This window comes from Falco biarmicus, chromosome 11 (genome assembly GCF_023638135.1).
Source record: "Falco biarmicus isolate bFalBia1 chromosome 11, bFalBia1.pri, whole genome shotgun sequence".
In the NCBI taxonomy this organism is placed as follows: domain Eukaryota; kingdom Metazoa; phylum Chordata; class Aves; order Falconiformes; family Falconidae; genus Falco; species Falco biarmicus.
In genome coordinates this window covers 31564375-31590460 of record NC_079298.1, presented here as the reverse complement: position 1 = coordinate 31590460, position 26086 = coordinate 31564375, and the positions used below count along the sequence as shown (strand labels likewise).

Sequence of the window (26086 nt, the reverse complement as noted above, 5' to 3'; positions counted from 1 at the left end):
CTTTTCTGAAGTTGAATTTGTTCACAATGGCTAATTGTCCAAATAATCCTAGAGGTAATAGAACAGTGTAAAATAGACACCTCGTTTCATATATTTGGCCTTTTTCCTCTTACAGCACTTAATGTATGGGATGCAAAGTACGTTTGCTTAGGAGGCTTTTCTTTTTAAGGGTGCACTTAAGAATAGATGTTGAGGTATGAACACAGAAATACTGGGCTGAAATTGAGAATGTAATTTTAGGTGTTTAAAAACTCAAAGAAAACATGTTAATGGATTATGTTTGTTGTGGTGTTGGATGCAATTTCTGTTCTAACTTGCAGTGTTTTCTTTCTCAAACTATTTCTTTTTTTCCACTTATTTTTCCAAACCTACAATGATATGGATGAAAGCTGTGGAAAAACTATGGCTCTTGAACATTTGCCTTCATTTGTGTGCTCCAATTGCTTGAGAATAACTTGAGCCTTTATTCTAATGCAGTCAGAGAAATTAATACTGCAGAGTCAAAGAAGGGTATTTTGAATCATTGTGGATTAATGTAAGAAAGTGCCTTTGTAAGAACAGTATGTTTTCAAACCTGAACTGGCATAAAATGCGTATAAGAATATCAGCATTTTAATGAATTCCTCTATTAAGTCACCATCTTGAAGTACTTGAATTCTACAAGGGATTATATTTCTCTTTAAATAAATGAAGTATAGGTGTAGGTATACAGTATATGCATTTACTTTCAGGTTTTTGGCAGCCCATACAGTAGGGAAGAACTATACACAGCCAATGTTTATTTGATTCCTTACCCTATAGTATGTTGTTTGGGTGTTTAGGACTCTGAGTCATCAGCAGTCTGCATCAGAAGATCAAAGTTATGGTAGGGTTTCGGGCAGAAGAAATATGTTGGTGGTTCTTTTTTTAATATTCCATTTAAATGGGTATATAGATGCCTGTCTCCTGCCCTAAATGTGGGTACCCTGTTTTGCTGTTGTGAACTACTGCTTTATTAGTGATAGGGTTAATACAAAAGCTGTATAATATTTCAGGTTGAAAATGCACATGTAGGGGCCTCCATTTGAGAGGAGGAGAGGGGTATACAGGAATTCTAGTACCCCATTTCTTCCCCAGTCCTTATTAGTATTGCTCAGTCCAAGGCATGTACTATGGGTATTTTGTGATTAATGCTGTTGTACAACCTCCCTGTTTCTTCCTCATCTTTATCCATTTGGTTGTTTGCTTGGGTTAGTTTTTCACAATGGAACTCATTATCAGTGATGGTATTAAAAATTAATGCCTGTTCTCTGGCATCATATTGCTCGACTCATTTGCCAGCCTTCACACTGTTCTTATTTGGTTAACTAGCTAGTCAAAGTTGAGCTATTTAAACTTTACTGTACAATAGTTAAATGGTAGTGAACTAGTTAAAATACGTATGAGGTTTTTCAGTGTGGTCATAGACTCAACAAGGCAGAACATAACTTTCAGGGCATGGAGTCCATCTCCATGATGTTAGTTTGGTTTTTTGTACTACAGCAATTGGTGTTCAGGCCTCTTGAGCAATTTTTTGTGTTTTCACGTTAGAATTTCGAGCTCTGTCAGGTCAGGCTGTGTGACTGGAGCCAAGAGAGTGTCAGCTACAGATTTGAGAAGGGGAAAGAATTTTGAGTCTGAATACTTTTTAAACTCTTTGGGGTTGGTTTGTTTATATTAACACCTGTTTAACTTTGGGGACTAACTTCTGGATAAAGGAAGCCTGTGTTAAATGTTCAATATCCTCAGACTTTCAGAAATGAGTAGATGCCGTGACCAGGGGGGAATGGGTATGCAATGGTGTAGGCATTCCCTATCACATAACTAGGAATGCAGCCTCATGCTGCTTGTGTGGCTGTAGCATAGACATACGTATATGCACACCTACAAACGAAACCAGAAAATTCATATCTGTATTCAGCTGCAACACTACAGTTGTATGTAAACAATCCTGAAGCTTCTCAGATAATCATCAGCACAGCGAACAAGAAGTAATTGCCAATTGCTGTTATCCCCAAGATAGGAAAAAGCCTTCATGTTATCTAGTAAAGATAAACACAACTCTGGGGGTTTTTTTGTTTTGTTTTTGTTTTAATCCTGTACAAGAAATTTTAAATTTTATTAGCAGCACAGAAAACCAGGAGGATAGTGGTTTGTGTCAAGTGTCTCCTTATATAAAGCCAAAACTTGTGTATAACATTGCTTAATAGAGAAGGCTTATACTGCTTAGGATTTGTTATTAAGTTTAACCTGAAGACCTACTTGAGGTTGTTGGAAAAACTCAAATATTGAGTACATACTTGAGAAGAATTTAAGAAGGTGATATATTTTTAAAGGACTGACTGAATGAAATATTTCCAGTTGAGGTGATAGTCAAATAGTGCACTTAATGTTTAAACAGAATTTGGCTAGACATCTAACTTTTATTAAGGTAAAACCAGTTCCTTTCACCTCTGTTTTGTTTTGGGAGAGAGGGATGTAATGTATATCCTTTTGCTTTTGGGGAAAGAGGGTTTTTTTAGTATCAGAACGTTTGTTGTGAAAAAAAATCTTCTAAAGTTTGTTAGAATCTAAAAAATCCTATTACAAGATGCACTATATAGATGTTAGAGGGCTAGTCAAATGCTAAAATTCAACCTTTTCCAGGTTTTTGTTACTATTTCTTAAAACATGTGTAGGCATCAATATAGATGTTAAATCAATAGCTGTGATGTTTGGCCCACTTTTTTCCAAATTAACATTGCTTTTAAAAGTGTAATTGGCAATTTCTATATAGCTTGAACTCTTTAAATGAAACTTTGTTTATAAATCCCTCAAGTTAATTTAATTTTTGTAACTGTACTGGTACTGTAACAAGGATTATCACTTTCTGAAATGTGAGATTTCAGCTCTTTTGCTCTAGATTGTTTTGCATTTTTAGAAAGCAACACTAGCTTTTAAATCTTTCTGTAGAGTACTTAGTACAGGGTTTGAAATATAACTTTTTTAGCAAAGCTAATTCAGTTGCCATCAAAATGTCATTTCATATAAAATTTTAATGTATCAGCCTACTTTAAATATTAAAAAATGACTTTAATACAGGACTGTTCAGAGATTCTAATGTGGGTTTCAATCAAGTGGGCCTCAAGTAGAGCCGCAGTCATACTAAAGTTGCACTTTTTGTTAATATAAAGCTAAATTTATGCAGTAATAAAGAAATAAATCAGATTCTAAGTGTCCCTAATAACTTCAGTGTTGGCTGGATGACTAGGGTAAACAGGAATTACTGCTGCATTTTGCAGCACAGACTGCTTCAAGTAGCAACATGGAAAATTTCAATTAACCTGCAAGGAAAACATTTTTCACATGCAGGTGGTGAAACACAGTAACAGGCTGCTCAGAGAGACTGTAGACTATATTTTCAAGACTCCTTGAGGAACATGACTAGATGAAGCCCTCAGCAATCTGATCACCAAGTTAGGCTTGTTCTCACTAGAATGTTGGACCAGATGACTTCCTAAGGTCCCTTTGAGCCAGAGTTATTACAAAATATATAAGTAGATTCATAACCTATAGAAACAAATAGGAGAGACCCTCTGTTTGGACAGGTCTGGATCAGGCCTTCTTAGACACAGTTTAGGAGCTGCCATACTGGGCTATTACATTTGCTTAGTCATGCAGTCTGTGCTTTACGGTGACACGAGTGCACCTGATAGTAGCATCAGTTAATCACTTCCTAGTCATGCCATTCCCTCACTTGTGCTCCTTGGTGTTTAGATGGCTCAAGAAACTCACTCTTGTCTTCACAACTGTCCAGGATGCTGGATTCCCTTTCCTGAGATATCATCATACTTGAAACCTACCTTCCTAATCATCATTCCATCTGCTAAAAGGATTACAGTACTTTAAGATCTTACTACAAGATACTCTACTACAGTCTTCCTCAAAGACAGACAGCTGCGAGGTCTTACAAAAATACCTGCTTAAAGTTGTCTCTGAATTCTGTTATATCTGATTGTGTCTCTTGGACCCCAAACCATGTTACTTATTTATTTGAAAAGACTTAGTATATTGCCTTACAGAGAGTGCAGCTGTGTTTTTGTTTGGATGAAAAAAAAAAAATAATCAGTCATTGAGCTTTTCACTGTGATTTAATGTAGGATTTGCTGAAAACATTAAGTGGCAGTTGTTTCTTCCAGAAAATTCCAATGTTTGTTCTAGGATTTTGAAAAGACTTCTACCGTAACAGCAGGCTCTATCTAGACAGGTTACTCCAACTAGTTACTCCAGTTTTGCCTGGGATACTTCATGATCTGTCTGGTGGTATTCTTGTTTAGAAGCATGTAGGACTACGGCATTCAGTCTACAGATTCTCTTAATTTTCCGTGAGGCAAGTCAGCTGTAAACTGTGCTGAACAGAACTTCTGATTATTTTTTTAGTCACTTTTTGCTCACCTGTCTTGTGGCACCAGAATGACTGCTGATAGATTAGATTTGTGCAGTCATGTGAAGTAAAAATACTTACTCAACTGTAGTAACTGTGCTCTTTGATACATTGTTGTCACAGCTACAGAGGAAGTATAAGTCACAGAAGTATAAGTGACTGTTCTTTTATTTTATGGACAAGCTACCTGCTACTGTAACCTTTTAAGCAGTTGAATGCTTGAGGATCGATGATCTGAGAATGTAACTACTAAAATCGTAGGCACTTCTAGAAAATAATTAGTCACCAGCAGAGTATTGTACTCCCATTCTTGCAGACCTTTATGCCTAGCATAGGAGCGAGTATCTCCACTGGAACATCACTTTTATGTATGTCCCTTAGCTTCTTTACTATACAAGTCTCTTATATTGTAATGTTAGAGTGACCTAGGTTAGGACCTTCCTTTAGGGAAAAATTCAGGGTAAACCAAGACCAAATTATCTACTGTCCCTTAGAGATCATGTTAATAAGAGGATGTTGAGTTAATGTTTGCAAAAGAAGCATCTAAGTTGCATTTGCTCGCCTGTATTTGCTCTTGGATTTTGCACAGAGAGAGCTTCAGTTCAGCTCTTGGCTGGAATTACCCCTGCTGTGTGTGAATTTTTATTGCCTCCATCTTTACCCTGTGTTTACTCAGTGGGTATCCAGACTCACCTTTGTACAGATTAGCTTTGTTCTTTAGGACACCACTGTTCCCTGCTGATTTTCTGTGTAAAACTACAGCGAACTTGTTCCCGTTTTCAGTCTTTGTTTCTGGGTGGAAAACCTTAAGTCAGGCGCACTGATTCGGGCTTGTGTGTGTGTGTCTGAAAATCATTGTGAATCAGTTCGTTCTTTTATAGCCGGGTATTCAGGAGGCAGAGCCAACAAGCTGTCAAGTTAGTGTGCCGAAAGGTGAGCTTTTAGCAGTAGCTGACATGGAATTAGGCTGAAACTGAGGAGCCAAACCCACATGTTGGCTTGAAATGGGGGGCAAGGATGGCAGCAGGCATGGGAAGTTGGTCTGCTCTGAAAGGTGGAGAGCTAGCAAGGCAACAGCTGAAACATTGGTTGTAGGACAGTTAGTAACTGAAGATACTGAGTTTTTAACAGCATTTCTATACTGACATATTTACTGATTTTTAACAACATTACAGATAACGCTACCTTGTGTTATTGTGCATATTTAAACACGAATTTTCAGGCTGATGGGATTTACTAGAATTGTAAAGTTAGTATGTTATTTATGGGCCTGCCCTAAGTGGATGCATCAGATATTTGGGATTTTGCGTTTTTCCTCAACTTTCAGTGTTTAAAATAAAATACTTGCAGTAATATTGGATTACTTTGTGAAGCACAGGAGGAAAAAATACTGTTGTGGTCTGATGCAGTAAGCAGGAGATAGCTTTAAAAGGTTGTTCGAGGCTTCTCACATCAGCAAAGCCTTCTGATACATTGGAGATTCAGCAGTGAGTTTGCAGTACTGTGAATTGGCACCTCTGTGTTATGACCACATATGACTTCATAAGGAATTACTTAAAAAGTGACCTTTCTTTTTAAATGCTTGTTGTGTTAATCAGAAAAATCTGCATTTAGGGTGTTCTTCACATTTGGAAAATGCCTTTGTATTTATTATTATTAGTGCTCCTTTTCTTCAACTTAATGTGCACCTAGACCCTGTCCCTTCAAATCTCTGCCTCAGTTTGTGGAGTTCCTGAAGCGAATCACAAAGTATTTTCATTGTAGTATTTTAGTGAAGTGGTTTTTATACATTTAAACTTGAATATTTTGAGGAGAAGCAGACATAATTGAAATAGATGGATTGTGGATGATGAAATAAAAGTATCATTCATTCTTATCTTTTTCAAGGCAGCAGTGATGGTTCTGAACTCAGTGAAGAGACTTCATGGCCAGCATTTGAAAGGTAAGAAAAACTGCTGCTCAGAACCTGCATTTCTCTATTCAGACATTGCTACTTACAATCTTTAACTCAGTCCTGAAAATGGTGCTTGATTTTAATGATCTAGAGATCTTCTGTGTGTAAGAATATTAATAAACTGTAGTAAGTTCATGGGCTCTGTTAAAGCAGCAGAGAAGTACCTTCTGCTCAGTGGTAGTTAATAGGGCTTTTGTCTCATTGGGTGCTTACTCATTGCACCCATTCTTTTAAATAGTTCAACCAGAGTACCATTAAACCTCAAATGATTTTTCTGGTTTTCTATATTTGTATGTCCTGTGTATGCTATTTATGTGACCCATCTGTTTTTCATTTTCACTTTCCCTGAGATATTTCATCCATTCTTAGTCCCTTTGTTCTTGTCATTGACACAGTCACCTGGTTCACTCTCTCTCACCTGCTCTTCACTTGTTACTTGCCCTTGTGTTACACGGGAAAAATGCAGAAATGCCCTTTGCTAATGTCTGGCTTTGTGGTCCAGAATTAACATCTTGCCCCTTATCCGATACTGCAAGTGCTCAGGTGACATTGACCACTTCAGTCCTTTCCCGTGTTGTGTTTGAGAATGTGGAAAAAGACTAACAGCTGTAATTTAATATAATAAAAGGTGGAAATTTCATCTTCCCACAGCTGAGTAAGGTGCACAATACAGTGTGCAGTTTGCTTCTATAACTCAGTTTCAGGTAATCCATCAGCTTCAGAGTTGCCATGGGTGACTTTTTCTACCATGCTTTGATGACATGTTTTGTAGATTTATTTTTTTTTTGTCAAAGAACTTTATAGCCAGGATTTTTTACCACAAACCTATATTGCTTGAATTCATTGAAGCAGTTCAAGTTCTGTGTTAATTTTGAAAGAAATCTTTGAAAATCTCTATGTGCCAAAGGTGAATTCTTTGATACCTCATCCTATAAATATGATTACAGATGCATGAAGAAATGCCCTTATGATTCTATCATGTAAGCTATAAGAACAGTCCACATAATCATAGAAAGAAAATTGCGACAGAAAGAAAATCTCTTGTATGTGCTTTTTGATGCAACCTGCAAGATTCACAAGGTTTTCTTGCTTTTTCTTCCCTGTTGCTTTATGGAATTAATCATTTTCAGGTTATTTCTCAAAGCTAAAAAGTTATATGGAAAGCCTTAGACAAAATGGTGAACTAAGTGCTTTTACTCAGAGCAGCAAAAGAAACTGAATAGTTTTAGTAAGCCTCAGGCTTAAGTTCATGGTAACACTCCAGATCGTTGTGTGGACTTCTGAGGTGGAGTTTTTTCATCCCTGTCCTAATGAGAACTGGCTGGTCCAGACTCTTCCCAGTTGGAAGCTTTGCTCCACGTCAAACAATTTTGTCAGAAGATACCTCCTGCAAATTCCGCTTGCCTTCAGTACTTTCTTCTCTCCTGAGAGAGCTCTTTGAGAACTCTGAAGTTGCCCGTTTTTCAGGGTGAGTTCTCTTGCCTGCTCCCAGGGAGAGGGATTGGTTCCTTACAGACATTCAAAACGTCATGTGTGAAATTCCTAGAGACACACCAGCAACCCTGTGTCTGTTCTTTGGTTTGTAAGATGGTGAAGCACGTTTTGTAATTCAATAGGTAATACACTGACATGCAAATGTCAACATTTAAGATAACTAGAGAAGGGTGTGACTCTAATTTTGATCTCTACAGTGGGTGTCCATTCTTCTAAGAGTCTTCAAGTGACAGAGGAGTGTTTGTCTGGAATTAACAGCTACTGGCAAAATTGGAATACATTCAGTGTTATTAACGATTACTTCCTATGCAGTGTGAGTGGGAATTCAGTATTTCCCAGTGATTTAGAAACTGGATCTTTGGGTAGGGGGCTTGAATCTGCATCATATGCCTAAGAGAAAGAAATGAGATACTCCACACACAGATTCCCCAGGTAACAGAAGGAATTCTAACAAATATTCCCAGTTTTCCTGACCCTCCCGTTGTTTGTAAGTGGGAAATGCAGAAGGGCTGAGAATTGGACTCACTGATTGCTTTCAAGTGCAACAGAGACACAGTCTGAAACTTGAGAAATAGCTTTCAGCATTGGGGTGTCCATTTAGGCTAATCAAAATTACTTGAAGGACAATTTAATTCCAAGTCCTGACAGTTATATCACGTTAAGGGCAGTATACGTAACAGCTCTTCAGTCTCATTGGTTGTCATCCTGAGTGTCTCTGAATAGATTTCCCTGAAATAGCACGAATCCAAGAGTGATATAGCCTCCTTGTTATGCAAAAAACCCCAAGCTTAAAGGTAAGAAGAGAATGTATTTCATTTGCATGTAAAATATATGTATGCACAAATACACAGCTCAAATTACAGTTTTCTTTCCTTCATCTTAATTATTCTTTTACTCGTCTATATCTTGAACGTATTTAAAAAAAATCACTTATGAATTCAAAGGTAGCGGTTATGTTGAAAGACATATTCTGGCAAATTCTGGGATAGATTAGTAGATGGTAATTAATTAGTATCTTTTTGATAACTCTTCTTGTAGCGAAGGCAATAGTTTGATCTGGTTTCAAAAAACAAAACAACAAAAGCAAACAACCCCCCTCCCTGTTCTTCTTGTTTAACGCTGCTGGTCTTTACTGTATCCCATCTTCAAGCCCGTCTCGCTTGCCTGCTCTGTGCTATTCTGAGTTCAGATTGAAACATGACAGTGCTACTTGTTTAGGTTTCCCATTCTGAGAAATATTGCCCTGTCCGTGCATAAGCAGCTTTCCAGCTAATGCAAAACCCCTCTCACAGGTGACAGATTGTTAGATTTTTACTGTGTAGGCGATTATGCTTGTAAAATTCTCATAGGCTTGTATTTAACTGCCTGCTTTGCAGAGTTAGAGCTGCTTTCCAATCTTTCAGCATAACACAAGCAACTAGAAAAATGGATTGAAAATAGGGGGTGAGGACAAAGTGCCTGTGTTTCTATTGACTTAAATGGAATTCAGTCGACAAAGGGATCTGTTCCAGAAAAACAAGGTTCAATGAAGCAAAGCAGCATTCAAAAGGCAGATGGAGAACACAGCTCTGGTTAGGGATAATGGTATAGATCAGGTTAAGGACTCTAAAATGTGAAGCTTATAGGTGAAGTTTTAAAACTTGTGTGAACTGCGGAACTGAAATATTGCTTCACTTATTTCAATGTTACTTAATACAACAATATTCTAAATGGTGTCAGGCATGTTTTGACAGTGCCTTTGATTTCTTTCAGCCCAGCAGCTTGTGTGTGTGCATAATCATAGAAGTTGAAACCATTTTTTGTAGTAACAGCTGAAGTCAGAATTGAAAGACAAGTTTTATTAATGTGGATCCTTTACACTGATTTAATCTCTAAGATCTAAACGCAGAATTTGCTGTCAAAGTGTATTGTTCTTCAGTGTCAATAAAACACTTCTGTATGATGAGTTCTGACGAAGAGAACATCTGATGAAATAACAAACCCATGGTATCTACCTCTGCATGCTTTTTTCTAAATAAAATTACCCTGTTTTGTGTGTGAAAGAAGGTGCTTTGTGATATGCACACACACAAAAAAATACTGTGCTGTTTTAGCAGTCGTGCTGTTTGTGTGAATAAAAGTATATGTAATACATACAATTTATAATGGAATCCAACAGGAACAGGTTGTACCATTCTCTCGGTCCGGGGACAAGAGTGTCACGAAATGGCTATCGAGGCCACATGAAGGCCAGCAGGTACAATCCCCACGGCACACAGAGGTGTCAGACTTTCCCTCTGGTGTTGGTGATTTGGTTTGGTTTAATAATTAAGTGGGTGTTTTCTGATGTTATCTTTCTAACTTACATGTGAAAATAAAGGTAGAGACCTTTTCCTTCAGACTTAAAGCTTTCCTCTTCTATGACTTAATCTGTTTCACCGTAAGGGCTTTTGTTCATTCTGGTCTGCAAATCCAAATTCTGAACCATTGGATCTTTATATCAAGGCTTAAAGATGTTTTACCAGAGGTAGCTTTTTTACTGCTTGCCACTGCGTAGCAGTGTTGGTATTTCTCATGTGGACAACAAAGCTGCTGCTTGCACTAATGGATGGCGTTCGAGATGTTTTCTTTGCTGGCAGTTCTGTATTGAATTTCTTTTCCCCCATTCCCTGAAGTCAGAGATACGCCTAAAATGAGTAACGCATTAAAATCAGCCCAAATTTATTACATATAATATCATTTGCAAGCTGACAAGAGTATAACTGATTATTCTGATTAATTAAAATGCAAATTCTGTCTCCAGCTGTTCGGCACTGCAGTTGGGAAAGAGATGGCCGTTAACTGTGAAACTTTTCCCGTGTTAAGAAGCAAGCATTGTCTCACTGAATTAAACTCATGTTCACATCTATCAGTGTCAAAAATCGTCTCCATATCATCATCCTCACTAGGCGCAGCAATGAAAATGTTTGCTAGATTTCTAGTTTGCTTTGAACGTTCATGAATGTTAGGATGGATGAAGCAGCAACTCCTGGCTTGCTTCGAAATGAATTTCAGGTGCTGTTCAATTTCTTGGCTTTTCTAGAAAGCTGCTGGGGTCAGCGATTTTGTTAGCTACTGTGATTGACGTTTACTGAAATGATTCCTGTTATCTTTTTTTCTGACTGAAAATGTTTTGTAAGCCAGTCAGCTTTGTAATTTTAATAAAACTAAGTTTTCTTTTCACAGTGCCGTACCTGGCATTTGTTTTGGCCCATTGCTTTTAGATCCTACGTAGAGTAGATGATTAGTACAGCACCAGATGTGTTAAAACACCTTAAAGCTGTGGTTCCGGTTTCTACTCTTTATTACTCCTCCTTCCCACTCTTCTTGCCTTCAGATATTTTAAAGATTGTGCATGTTTGAGCTATGCTTTGGTTTTGGTGTGCTAATGATTCCAGTGTTTCTAACAAAAAAAATACTCAAATCTTTCTTGCAAGGGCTGAAGGAGAGGTTTTAACACATAGAGCAGCTGTATGAATGTACTTCAAATGTTTGCTTTTCAAAATTAATTGTTCTTGTATTTCAGTTGTCTTGAGTTTAATTTTTTTTAATTAAGGATTACCTGCTTGGCTAATTAATTTTTCTGATCACTTCTGCTTGTGAGTGTAAATTCACAACAGCAATTCCTTGTCACAGCCAAAGTCTTTTTCCACAATGAAGTCCAATAAACAAAAAAGTTGACATTTCTAAATTAAAATGCAGATGTTTGCGTTAGTTTGTGGTAATGACTGGAAAACTACTTTAGGAAAAATAGTTTTTCACACAAATCTTCATATGCTCCTTTCAGCTCTCTAGAATCTGAAGATTTGGCTGTTCATTTGTATCCAGGAGCAGTTACTATTCAAGGTGTTCTCAGGAGGAAGACACTGTTGAAAGAAGGCAAAAAACCTACAGTAAGATTTTTAATTCATTTTCTCACCTTCTTCCTTTGTCCAGTTATAAATACAATAAAATGGCCATTGTACAACTAATTCAAGTGTCTGAGATCTCCTCTGCCTTGCTGGTTAAGGTTTAGGGTCACTGCTAGAGTTTGCATTCTTCTGTTTGGTGGATTTATTCAGTTTATATAACTACATCCACATTCTAGGGAGTGGAAGAGACTACAAAAATTTTTTTCAATTACAATTCAAAAAAGAGGAGCATGTTTTGTCTTCCGGAACGGTATGTGGATCCTAACAACTTACCAATAGGTAATAACCCTTAGCATTGCATTGCAGATGCTTGATTTTGAATTGTAAGCGAAAATACCTTATCGGATGCCTAAGAGATACCTTATGGCGTACATGAATTGGAAAAAAAAAAAGGGACAAATGTACTCTAACCCAATGAAGTGTTCAATAAGGGTTGCAGAATGTATAGAGTAAGGCGCAGACGTTTTTTCTCAGAATAGTGAGGAAAGGCATGTGTTCTTTCCGCTCTCTAGATTTTTAGTGCATTCATAGGCCTCCACGAATAACTAGAAACAGCAGCTTTGGAAACATGGCTGATTGTTTAGCTGGCAGTTAGTGCTGTCACGTTTTTGCAGAGTGATGCTTGCTATTTTACAGCGCAGTATTACAGAACATTTCACCTATCTGTTGCGCTTCTCGTTTTTTTTCTCTTTTCTCTCTAGGTAGCATCTTGGACGAAATACTGGGTAGCACTGTGTGGAACCCAACTCTTTTACTACGCTGCAAAATCTCTGAAGGCTACGGAGAGAAAACATGTATGTAAAACAGGCATATTCTAGTATCATCTGCCAAAATTAAAATGTGATTCCCTGATGTAAACACTGTGTGATTCAGGACTTGTATGATTTCGAATCAGCGCTGTTCTGTCTTCCAGTCAGTCACTCACCTCATATGGATATGCCCTAACGGAAATATCGTGCACGTTTATGTGCTACCCCAAGAACATCTGCTGTGCATATGCCATGCATCTCGTTGCGTTGGTTGGCCTTGTAAGGAAGGGAACTATGTCTTGGGTCCATCTGCTTTTCGAAGGTAGAAATCGTAGCTTTTGATGATATCTGAGTCTTGCAACAGTTGGTGGCTACTTAAAATCCAAACAAGCATTGATGTGGAAAGACTGAGAAGTCACTACATATGACATTAAGCGTGTACTGATTCCACATATGTGGTAAAATTAGACTACTGTCTTTTCCTGTTAAATCATGTAATCCCTTAACTACACCAGAGTACGGAACACTTCGTATGTTAAGCAGAAAGCTAACGTATCGTATGATGCTGGCTTTCCTTGTGCCACAGCTTTATTTGAAAGAAGCTAAAAATACTTTGCTTATGTGAGGAAGTAGTAAAAGGATTTTCTGTAGGTGTTCCAGGGATGTTATGAGGTGTGTAGTTCCTGTTTTCACTGGTTAATTATAATGGAAAAGGATGCTGCCAGAAATTCTGTTAAGAAACCAGCTAAAATTTGAGGTACTTGGATCTTTATGTGAGTGCATTCCCTACGCAGAACTGTTACTTATAGTTGCATTGGCCAGCGTTTCAGTTTAATTTATGACAACTGTCACTGAAAAACATTTATTTTGCATAAAGCAAAGCTTATGTAATTTTACGAACCGAGATGTGCTTCTAGAATTTTTGTAAGGGGACTATCTTTATTTCTTTCTGGTACAAAATAGTGTGTTCTTGTCCTATTATGTTCAGAGGGTAGAGGCTTGAAGCTTAAGATTTCTGATTAATAGACTCCCAGATATTTGAACTTTCTGTGTGAGAAGTTTGCGTGTAATATTGTCTTAATGTGCAAAAAATGGTGTATTTTCCACTTTTATTGAAAGTAGCTCATTAGGAAATGGTATTCTAATACTCAAAGTAGTTTAATAATAGCTAATTGCTTGTAGAAATATTTGCATATTTTTTTTTGTCATCATCCCTCTACCTCACCCCTACTAGCTTTGATTGCTTAGGTGAAACTGAAACTGATCTCACTTAGTTTGGCCTGCCAGTTAAGACAATACTAGCCCAGACCAAAGGCCTGTTAGCCAGGCATCTGTGTCCTGGTGTCTTTAGCGAAGTGTATGTGTCTGGATGTATTTGCCTCCCCTGTCAGTGAAGCCCTTACAGAAGGAGTCTGTTCCAATAGAAGTAAAGGTAGCTGGAAAGAGCAGACGTATAAACTATTACAGGCAGAAATGCAAAGTATTAAAGCAAAGGAAAAAGAAAGGACCAAGAGAGAAGTTGTGCTGCCCTTATGTCACTAATGGTTAGCTTTTCGTTTTCTCTGGAAATGTTGAGAAATGGGAAAAAAATTTTTTGTAATGTCAGACTTTGTGCTCCTATTAGTGATGTGATGCTTTTAGGCTTTATGCCAAAATTGCATTTTGTTGTCTTTTAAGAGTAGAATATGCATTTGTAAGTCCCTCTTGTCTGCTGTCAAAGTACTGAATGATGGAGGAGTTTACCATGCTTGTACCTATTCAATCAGAAGCTTTTTCAGTATTGTATATAAATATTTCAAAACAATCTAAATAGCCTACAGGTTTAGAGAACTTGGAAGAATTGCATAGCTGGTAATTTTATTCTTTGAAATGAAATATATGGAATTCTTATGTGATCCACTTGCTTATATGTTTCCTGCAGAATCATAGTTTTAATCATTTAAATAGCCTTGCCCTTTCTTTAGGGAAAGTAAATGAAGTAAAAAAGTAACAAATGTAAACATTCAAGTCTGGTGTCTGATCCTCTTGAGTCTCTGTTTCTGCAAAAGCCTTCACTTTTATCTTGCAATGCAGTCATATCCATTTAGAATGCTCTTTCAGAAATTCTTTTCTGAACATATTGAAATGACTTAAAATTCCCCAAGTCACCGATGTGTTGAGATACCTACAATAACTAAGCTACTAGTGAACAGAGACTAGTGCTTACAAAGCTATAATCTGTCTCGCATCCTTATGTTCTTGTGTTTATTTGTCCACGGATGTGCCAGCAGACCAATAACAAAGTTTGCAGATAGAGGCTAGGAGACATTCAAGTCCATAATGCTGGCAGCATTACCCATCAGAAGCCCGCCAGCCTTATGGCTTGCAAATTCTGAGCAGAATTTGAGCAATGAGGTTCCCAGGAAGGGGAGGTGGCGGACCAGTAGTAAAAAGCAATGACTGTTAAAGCAGGTTTATTTCTTTTAAGTTAACTCTCTGAAATTGGACTGAACTATGCAGTGCAACCTTGGGTTTGGCTGTACACAGCTGGTGTCTTGCTTTTAGCTTTTGAGGGCAACAAACGTATTTTGTTCTGTTTCTGGATGTAAAGCATGTTATAAAGCTCAGGTCTCTGATTTGGTTTCCCAGGTGCAGTCACAGTTAAAATAACGCAAATACCTCTTAGCTATAGTTTGGATTATCTTTTATTTAAACAGGTAGTTCACAGTGGATACATTCATTCCTCTGGACAGAGTTTTAATCTTTATACTGAAATTCAAGTGGAAAATAAACTGGTAACTGCTGTGGAAGACTGAGGTTGGGGGATTAGGGGGAGAGCCTCCGGTTTATTAAACAGCCTAATAGTAGTTGGTTATAACTTTGTTCAGCTAGCCTACCTGTGTTGTGCTTTTAGCCTAGCTATTTTAGGATCATAGAATTGTTTTGGTTGGAAAAGACCTTTAAGATGATCAAGTCCAATTGTCAACCCAGGACTGCCAAGCCTACCACTAACCCATGTCCCCAGGTGCCACATCTGCACATCTTTTAGATATCTCCAGGGGTGGTGACTCTGCCACCTCCCTGGGCAGCCTGTTCCAGTGCCTGACCACCCTTTCAGTGCAGACATTTTTCCTAATACCCCATCTAAACCTGCTCTGGCACAGCTTGAGGCTGTTTTCTGTTGTCCTGGTACTCGTTAAATGGGAGAAGAGACCGACCCCCACCTGGCTACACCCTCCTGTCAGGCAGCTGTAGGGAGCGATCAGGTCCCCCCTGAGCCCCCTCCTCTCCAGGCTGAACCCCCCCCCCCCCCCCAGCCTGGTGCCCCGGCCCCTTCCCCAGCCCCTGCCCGGCTCTGGAGACGCTCCAGCCCCTCAATGTCCCTCTTGTCGTGAGGGGCCCGACACTGACCCCAGGGTTCGAGGTGCCGCCTCCCCAGTGCTGAGTGCGGGGGGCCGGTCACAGCCCCGCTCCTGCTGGCCACGCTGTTTCTGGTACAAGCCAGGATGCTGTTGGCCTTCTTGGCCACCTGGGCACACTGCTGGCTCACGTTTGGCCAGTGGTCGCCCAGCACCCCCCAGGTCCTTATCAGCTGGGCAGCTTTCCAGTCACTGCTCCAAGCCTGCAGGGTTGCTTGGGGTTGTTGTGACCCAAGTGCAAAACCTGTCACTGAGCCTTGATGGCGTAGATTTCCATCCGTTTCACCACAGGGTTATTGTACAAAGCCTCAGCTTTTGTTCTGGGATCCGTGAAGATGACTTGTCAAGTGTCATGCTTCAATTCACATTTGGTTGCATTTTCAGAAAAAAAGTTAATCAAGAGAGAATAAACTGTGGGTTTGGATAGTCAACCATCCGTAGACAGCTAGTGCATGGCTATATGTTCACTTTACCAATACTGTCCAGTGATATACCTAAGGGGTCAGTTCTGCAAAGTAAAGAGACTTGAGGTTAGATCTAGGTTTTGTTTTATTACTGTCCAGATTAAATGCATGAAAAGCATGATGTGGTCTATTTGAAGCAGGTTTCTTTTTCAAAAGTTGATACGTTTGAGATTTACTAGGTAGAATATTCCAAGCATCTTCTGGGTCCATCTGAACATCTGTCTTTTTAGCTTCCTTTCTCAAGACCTCTGTGACATGGAAAGGAACACTGGCAATGAAAAAGTCAGTCTGCTATGTAAAGTTTCCTGGCTGGGGCTGTTGTGGTAAATGTGTCTTGATTACAGGCATGCTTTTGACTATTCTGCTGCTGCTGCTGTTGCTTCAGGCAGCTGAGACTGAGGACTTGGAGTGCGCTGACACTCAAAGCTCTTCCAGGCTTATAATAGCCAATCTCTTTGGAAAATTACCTCATTAAAATCCCAGTGTAATCCAGCAAAAAGGGCAAGAAATCCCGCCCCCCTCCCTTTTAGACACGGGCAAGCCAGCTGCTCTTCTCATGCCCGTGAGCAAAGACAAAGGAGTGCATCCAGTATAGTATGTATTCTAGATATGAAAAGAGGATGTTATATCTAGGTGGATGTGACAAACTTTATTGTGCTGCATCTACTCAGAAAGACTACTAAATATAATGAGTTTTGTGTTTTAAGTAGTGAACAGGTTTCAGTTACTACTACAGTAATGGAAGATTGTTTATAAAGAGAATGTGAACTTCAGAGCCCAGAGATGTGAAGCAGGAGAATCTAGGAGGAATGTGTGTAGAATGCTTAAGGTGTTTTATCTCGTATGCTGAAATGGTGCCCACAAACATGCTCCTGTGATAGCACTGTAGCACTTGTGCGCCTTTAGAAAAGGCAATTAGTAAAACCAGCCAACTTAAAATCAGTCTTAAAGAAAGCATTCACCCTGAAAAATGTGCATACACCCAAAAAACCACTTTATAGTGATCAGGCTGGAAGAGTCTTGCCGATTTCTGTGACAACATAGCATGCAGAGTTTTTTTCCATGTTTGTAGGTCCTTGGAAAAGCAACAGAGACTTTTTGAGGCTTCGTGCTCGAACGTGAACCCGTCTTCATTCCAAGCCTTTCACTGCATGTTATGTTCAAAATTCAACCCATTTATTGGCACCCTAGTAAACTTGGTAGTTGTTGCTCAAGCACTTCCACTGAAATACCCTGATAAAGAATGCGGTCGTTCTAGCAAGTGTGTTCAGCCAGAGAAAATAATTGACTATTAGAAGGCTATGAAATCTCAACAAGAGGTGATGAGCGGGAGATTTGTAAGTGCCAAAAGATTGGAGTGAAAAGTCTGTTCACAGATTAATTCGGAGTTTTTGATTCAAAGATTTATGTATAAATGCCTTTGAACTCAGAACAACAACATAATTAGTTATGTGAAGCGTAGCAGCAGAGCTGTGTAGTTCTCTATGTGTAATAACTATCATTCCAGTGGTCTGTATATATATAAAAAAAAAAAAGGCAAAGAGGAACCAGGAACATTAAATTACAATGAAGCTTTCATTCCCTTCATGTTAACAAAGCAGACTTGCTGTTAGCAAGGCTCTGTGCATCAGTGGAGAATGAACTGCCTTGGGGGACTGTGTAAACACGGAATACAAATCCAGCCATGCGCAGGGATGGAAAACTGACATGTGTTTCAAGTGATGATGGATTGATGCCGGCAGGAAACATTTTCCTTTTGTGGTGGAGCTTTTTTACTTTTTGGAGAAGTACGATGATTAACTAATTGTTTTGAGTAGAAGGAAAAAACAAGTGAGATCTAGGAGTTTGGATTGCCTGGTAATTTCACGCACTGGGTACCTGCTGTTATGATATATAACTAAGACAGGAAAGTGCAAGTGTGCCGTTTTCATGAAACTCTGGAAATTAGTGCAGTTCAAGAGGTAACATTGTTGATCTGTAACTTCTTAAAACTGCTTTGTGACTCAAATTTCCACCTCTATGAAGATGGCCTATTAATACATTGTGGGACTATTTGGAAATTTGCATTTTGCAGGTACCTTTTAAGTGTAAATTGTCAATCTTATTTTTCGAGGCAGTGTCTTCAGTGGGTCCATAACAAGTCCTGAATATATATGTTTTACTTTTTTTTTTAAGAACTCATGAGCTATATCCTTACTTTATTTCCTTTCCCTGTCTTTATTCCTTCTTTCAGATAAAATTATTTTAACATTTTTCAATACTGACTGGAATATTCAAAGAAATTTTCATTTCTGTTTGGAAGTTATCTTGTCCACAGGATTAATGTTAGGTGTAATTGCAGACTATTACAATAATTAATGCATGTTAACTTTGAAAATTGTGGCACAGACAAGTTCAGTTCTTCTGTGTTAACAGTGGAGGGATTAGCTTTGCCATTTGTTAATGCACCGTTTTTGAACTATATTATGCATACAAGTGTGCAATAATGTGGTGAGAAATGCTGTTGTATTCATACAGTGCAGTTTAGGTGTCTGTTGACATGTTTGGGGGGATTGTGATATTCCTTTTAATTTGTTTTGAATATCATTCATTATGGTAAGTTCTGCTTGCACTAATTCCGTATAAAATTCATAAACTTTCTTAGCCTTATGAAGTGCCATGCTTCCTTTGAAGCTATTCTGTGTCTTTAACAGTGTCACTGAGAACTGCCCTTTTGATGACTTGTTCTGCGTAGTGCTGTCAGTCTGGCCGAAGCTTCTTGTTCTATGTTAGTTTACATCTCTGCTTGTATTTTCAGTTCAAATCCACGCCGAGTAAGAATGTGTCAGTGGTGGGCTGGATGGTGATGATGGCAGATGACCCTGAGCATCCGGATCTCTTCTTACTGACTGATTCTGAGAAGGGTAAGCAATGCTAGCACCATGAGTGCGGTGATTCCCAGAATAAACATTTGCTTTGCTGAGGTATTCATAAGCAACTAAATGAAATTGGAAGGATGTTGTTACTTGTCACTTACTCAGTTGCTCTTTAACATGTCATGTTTGCCTTTTGAATGCTATGGGAACAATTGTCTGTGGAGAATCTTCACTAAGTTTTTAGAACTCTCCAAACTTCAACAACTCCAGTTCTGATTTTTATTGGAAGTGTTCATCTGCATTCTTTTAAACTATATTTAGCCCATCAGAGGCTATACATTTCACGTATGTGAAAATGTAAGTAACAACACATAAAAAAATTTCAATAGTCAGGTAATATTAGGTGCTTGACCAGTCCTCTCTCCTCTCCAAAAAAACCCAAACCACGTGTTCAAATGTTACCAGGGGGAAAAAACCAAACCCTAAGAGCTCTGGACTGTTTTGCAGAGAAGCCTTGATTTCTGTTACTCCAACATAGCGCCCTGGTTTCAGATTAAACTGTGAAGGAATTGTTACTTTTCCATAGCACTTCAAACTATGCAGAAAAAGCATCATTAGAAGTTCTGATAAAGGAGCTTAATGTTATTTATTACTTTGTCTTCTTCGAGTCTTAGTACGTTTTATTTCCAAGCATCTATTGTAGCACCACCGATATGTGGTGTATATTATGAATGCTTGTTAGCTTAAACTCAGCAAAATCAGCCTGAAATGTTTTTGTAATACTTGGCCTTTCTGAACCCAAGCAAGCGCTGGTATAACACCAAACGCTGACAATACTAGTCTGAAATGTATCAATATGTTAAGGAACAACTTTCAAATATTTTCAAATGTAGATTTTTAGAGTGCATTTCAGTGCTATCTTGCACTTCATTAAAAATTATGAAACAATCTTATAAACAAATCGCAGTAATAGCAACGAACAAAAAAGTTGTTGTATGGTTCTGACAAATATTTTGTTTTTCCCTGGTTGATGCTGGTGTCAGCTGAAATCTAGAATGCTGGAAAGGAAGACGGGCAAGCTGAAACTTCTCTCGCACTAGGTCAAATAATTAAGTTGCACCTGTGCCAAAGTGTAAAGTTACATGAACCTTCTGCTATTAAACATTTTCATAATGTTTTAATCTAGTGTTATTTGAATATGGGTAGGATTTAAGTGTATAGTATTTTTGATGGGGATTTATCAGTTTTTTCTCTACCCTTCTCACTTAGGAAATTCATATAAATTTCAAGCTGGAAACAGAATGAATGCAATGCTGTGGTTTAAACACCTGAGTGCTGCCTGCCAAAGCAACAGACAACAGGTGAGAACAAAATGTTGAAAAGGCGTATGAGCTGTTAAGAGCTCAGAACTGATAGATCTTCAAGACAACTGAGCTGTAACTGATGGCTTTCTATGAAGGCACATCAATTTCACATGCTTATTGATTTGCCTTAGCTTTTCTGTTTGTTCCTTTGCAAACAAGTCCTCAGAGCTTCTGTGGTAATGAACAAAGATTTGGGGCTAATTTGGGGCCAATTCAAAGCAATTGGGAAAATGGAAGGAATGCTCTAGAAGATCTGTCCAAGCGGCAGTATTTTTGTCATTCTCCATTTTCAAAAGGCTATTGTACAGTTACATAAAAAGCTGTAAACTGTAGCATTCAGCATCGATTCCAGATAACTCCCACAGTGCCATTTTGTCAGGTCTTGGGCATGCATGTTTTCTGTTGTTTGTACCTATTTCTAAAATGTATAACAAAATATTTTAGTCCTGGGTAACATTTGGCAGACTTTGAAAGCAGAAGTAGAATTTTCCATGACCCAAAAAGGAAGATAAGACTACTCCAACCCCTGTTAAATTCTGTTCCCATATAAATTCTTACTGACCTTTTCCATCAGTAAAATCTTGTTTAATTAACCACTTTGTCTTCCTGAACTCTCCCTTTTACTTTGCACACTTGTTTATGGTGTTCCCAGAGCAAAAGTACTGCTGAATTTCAAGGACCTTTCCAGATCCTTCTGTGCTTTCTTGTTCAGTTCTGCTTCTGAGAGAAATCTAAGGAGTAAGGAGGGTTGCAGAAGCTCCCTCGCAAGGGTTTGAGACAGTGCAAAAGAGACGAAATTTGTGTTCCTGGCTGGAGAATGTGGGAATAGCAGCGAAGAGTTTGCAAGAAAGTGGTGACTTCCAGGCAAGCCTGTAAACTGCCCTCTGAGGACAGCCTTTATTCAATTATGCTTAACAATACTATTTAATGCAAACTTGTTTAAAGCGTTCAGCCCCTTGCTTGTGCAAAAGCAGCAGGCATAAGGAGCTTGGCAGGGCCTTCTGTGGAAAATATGACAGCAAAGTGAAGATACGTGTAGGAGACTTTAAAAGAAAAAAAGGAGGGGAGCATTAATGAAAAAAACCCTACCACTGAAAGGCCAAAACCCTGCTACCATAATTTGTTGCATATTTTCTGTTTCCTGGCATGTTGCGTAGTCGTACTATATGGGTTCTTGCAGCATAGCTGCTGCCACAGAAGAAGCAGTGCTTTACGCAAACGTTGGGTTACAAAGGTTGGTTTACCAAATGAGTTGCAAGAAAATCCTCTAAAATTTTTCTTTTGATTGTGATTTGACTCCTGAACAGTGCTTTCAGTAGAGAGATGCCTTATGGTACTGTTCAAAATGGAAGATCTTGTTTGTTAACAGTATGACTGCCTAAGAAAGACTGGATGTTTAAATGTATTTTCAATAGAATATTCAACTGGGTAGGTGTCAATAATATTGGGAAGTATTATAATAGATACTATTTTTAATTGTAATGGTGGAACTTTAGCCCAGTTCATTATTCTTGCTTCTACAAGCCGCTGGTAAATGCAAAGCAAGAAATGCTTGTTTCCAGTCTGTCCAAACTGGGTATTTATTGACAGTCATCAGGAATGTGGGGGCTTTTTAATAATCTGAGTAAACAAGAGATGTTGTTGTCAGGCAAATTCCTGATGGGGAGAAAATGGGGGTATAAACTAATGTAATGCAAATTAGCTTTAATCTTCATAAAAGGGAGTGACGTCTGCAGCAGGCATTCAGGTTTCCTATGGGAAAAGCCCAGGCAAGTGTTTATGCCTCATTTTTTTTAAATTAGTCTTAAAAATACTAGAGGGCCTACATCAATCACTGACCTGTGTGTCAAGAATTCTCTAGCTGGGACTGAAGTGAGAAGCTTCTGCTTGTGTAGTTTGGTGCTGAGATTTATCATGTTAAGGTTGTTTGGCTGACAACGTAAATCTCATCAGAATTAATGAGATCCAGCGGCTTAATATTTTGGTTATACCTGCGTCTTCTACAGAAACGATAGCAGATTCTACAGCTCTTAAGTTTATTTGTTGAGCACTAGTTGCAATCCTCCTCCCTGTTTTTTGAAACAGAATGAGTTAAACGATGTGCGTTTAAACAGGTGGCTAGTCTGTGAAACAGTGGAGTGTAAGTAGCTACTACCTGAAGTAAAATCTGTTATTGTTTATATTTTTGTTTTCAGGTTCCTGCCAACTTGATGACATTTGAATAATAGGCGAATTCAAAAGAACCATCTCATAACTGAGAACGAGGTCCTGATGAAAAATGTGCCAGCTGTATTCTGTGCCAGAACAGAGCCCATCAACTCGATCTCTGAACTCTGGAGCCCTGAACAAAACCACTAATGATTGGGGAGCAGAGTCCCCCAAATTAAAAATGGAGTTGCAACATGAATCGCCATGGACCATGCTTCGTTATATTCTCTGAACTGACCTGTGGAAACCACTGCCTTAAAGAATGAAAGGAAAAACAACATGAGACACCAAACAGTGTGTGTGAAACTTCTGGCGGTGCTGTGCTTGAGTAAAATAGATTGTAGCTAGTTTGAGTTTCTTTTAACTTTATACTAATTTTGAATATAACTCACCTTTTTAGGCATTCTTAAGAAAACAAGTGAACCTGGTATTTGAGAGTTGTATAAAAGCTATGTATGGACCGGGTAAAAGAGGTACTACGCGTTTGAAAGATGTTGTTTAGACTATACTATACCAGGAATTCTTGATGGAAGCTTATCCCAGGCACGCTTAGCCTGGAGCAATGTTATTTCTCTCAGACCTACGAGTATAAGAAATGTTAACAACTGCAAGTTTAAAATAGCAGTAAGCTTGCAAACCTTAGTACTGTATGGGAGCCGTATTCCCTATGAGTGGCACAAAGGCCGAGCACTTAGACGCCAAAAATTTTTTTGGTATGTTGTTACCTAATTCCTGGTTAAAAAACATAGTTCACATGGGTTTGGGTGGTCAGGGACTGTGTGTGGAAGAGAAAACTGAAAGCACTGTCGGGTCAGAACTGAGTGTTTTCTTCCCATGTGATTCTACACGTGTTATTCTCCTGCATACGAAGGCAGAAAACCCAACATGGGGGTATAGCTCACGGAGACGTTTTACTTCTCTGGGTATCTGTTAATTATCAGTTAGGGACCACTGACAGTGTATGGTGTTTCGTATTATCACTGAAGATCTGCATTTAAAAAGATAGAGGCACAGTTTCAAGCTTTCATGTTCTTATTTGGCAATAATTGATTTTAGTATCTGTCTTGGTCAAAATAGTTGACGTTGTGTGGTATTGATAACACGGCCTAAAGCAGACCTTACGTACAGAAGCTCTTTTGATCTTCAGACAAATAATTAATTCATTAAAGGTAGGATAAGTAGGATAACCTAAGGAGAGAAAAGGTGTGGGACTACCAAAATTCCATCCTTGACAGGAGTAATTCTTGGTCACTGAAGTTACTCACGGAGAAAAACATTATGGTTGTAAAAAGGGAGCCATGCTTTCTGTGCGTGTTTTATGCTTAAGACTTTGATTCTTGCTTTATTTGGATTTCTTTGACGTCACCTAGATATAGTTTCCTGGTTGATTAGTCTTTCTTTAGTCTTCAAAAATATTATCTTTGTAAAGCAAGGAAACATTGTCCAAAATATGACTCCGATATCAAAACTTTGAAGTCTGTGAAAAAGTAGTAACTGTTCCATGACATTGTGGTTTAGTGGCCGTAAATACGCTTGCAGATTCCACCATGAATACTCCTTTTTTAAAAAACAAACAAGCTACCTACCAGTCTGTGGCAGAGTTCTCTGACTATCTAATAAAGGTTTCTACTAGCAGTTACTAGTTTGAAAATGTACAGTTTGTTTATTGCACCGAAGTAGAAGCCTATAAATTCATGTTTTGGTTGTTTTCCAGAGTCAAATTAATCTCTTAATGGAAATGATTGATTTCTGATGACTGGGGGGGCAAAAAAAGAAGAATAATCCAATCTCACAGTAAAAAAACAAAACACAAAACCCCCAACCCCTTCTTGGTGATGTAAAGGGTAATAGGCTGGTTTATGTTTCCAAGAATTGTTCTTGCAAATTGGCACTTGGTAGAAAGAAAACAGTAGAAGGATGCTTCTGTCAGAACTGCACCACAAGCACCATGGGAATTTGTGTCCCTTTGCAATTTTTCTTTGTTGTTGTTTTGATGGGGAATGAATAGTCTGTTCTGATCCTGAAGTCATGTATTTTGGGAAGGGGTTACTGGTGCTGGATCCCTCTGCAATTCACGTATCTCCCAAGTTTACCCATGTTGGGTGTGTAGCAAAGGCAACATCTTCATAGCCAGCGGTGTTACTGGAGTAGACTTTGCACAACTTTAGTTTTGGGGTTTTTTATGTTAAAAATGACTTAACGTGTGTTTCTTCTCAATGACTAAGTGTTTTTTTAACAGTGTGTGTACTTTTTTTAAGCGTTGTGGATAATAGCCTGTGGATTTTGAATTTTTAAATAAGCTATTATAGGTTTATTGCAGTGTAACTGTATTTGTTCTTCTGTTAGTGAAAGGAAACGTGCACCTGGGAGCCACAGCCTGACATCACCCAGCTTTGCTAAAGACAGAGCCAGGTCACAAGGTGTCATTTATATTTTTTTATTATTATTTTTATTTTTCCAGCTGTTTTGAGTTAGGTTTTTATGGTAGGAAGATGGTGAGGGAAACAGCTCACAAATCATCATTTAGTGAATTGTTGCTCTTACCAGCTTTCATTGTTCTTCGGCCTCCACTCTTCCTTGGTTTTCTACCCACAGATAATGCTGTTTTTCTGCCCACAGATATGCTGTTTTTCGTGGGAGAAATTGAGTGTTGTGGGAGGAGTTTCTTAAAATGTGTAGCCAGTGTAACTGGAGTGAGTAATGACAATGTGGAAAACATTATTGGCACTTGTTACAATGAGTAGTTCCCTACTTTCCTGTTGTTGATCTCCTATTTAGCCACCTAGTCCTACAAGGCAACACAGAAAGACTGAAATGTTACATATTTTGAGATAATTGGTGCTCAGGAAGAGGTGGTGGATTTGTTCCCCGAGGGAAAGCTGCCTCAGCTAACCTTGGAAAGACTGACAAGTCAAATACACTGTAAAGAACATAGTAATGCTCTTTCAAAAAAATGCAAAAAACAAACAAACAAGCAAAAGACTGAAATAATTAAAACCAGTGCTGAGAAAACAAGGACAGCAACAAGCTCTCGTATTTCAGGTAAGACTGTCATCCAGACTACTTCAGATAGTTGGCAGTTTCTCTTTTGACTTTTATTTTTAATATATTGCTCGAATTCTTTACCTTGTTAATAATTGCTGAAATACTTCAGCTTATGTTTGTCACTTTCATTTCTTAAAGTTTTGATATTTAAACTAAAGATGCCCCTTTACAGTTCCCTGTTTTGG

The 26086-nt window shown here is 38.5% G+C and overlaps 1 protein-coding gene across 8 annotated transcripts in view; it reads left to right on the top strand.

Moving 5' to 3' along the window:
• Positions 1 to 22891, top strand: part of RALGPS2 (Ral GEF with PH domain and SH3 binding motif 2) — a 127863-nt gene extending 104972 nt beyond the window's left edge. For 7 of the 8 annotated variants that reach the window (XM_056355581.1, XM_056355586.1, XM_056355589.1 and 4 more), the window contains 7 exons: positions 6329 to 6383; positions 10048 to 10125; positions 11695 to 11800; positions 12520 to 12612; positions 19227 to 19332; positions 20554 to 20645; positions 22844 to 22891. In XM_056355581.1, the coding sequence (XP_056211556.1) occupies positions 6329 to 6383; positions 10048 to 10125; positions 11695 to 11800; positions 12520 to 12612; positions 19227 to 19332; positions 20554 to 20645; positions 22844 to 22873 (560 nt within the window). In that variant the 3' untranslated portion in view covers positions 22874 to 22891. The remainder of the gene's footprint in view (positions 1 to 6328; positions 6384 to 10047; positions 10126 to 11694; positions 11801 to 12519; positions 12613 to 19226; positions 19333 to 20553; positions 20646 to 22843) is intronic. The other variant, XM_056355582.1, reaches the window with a different exon arrangement.
• Positions 22892 to 26086: the final 3195 nt, after the last annotated feature.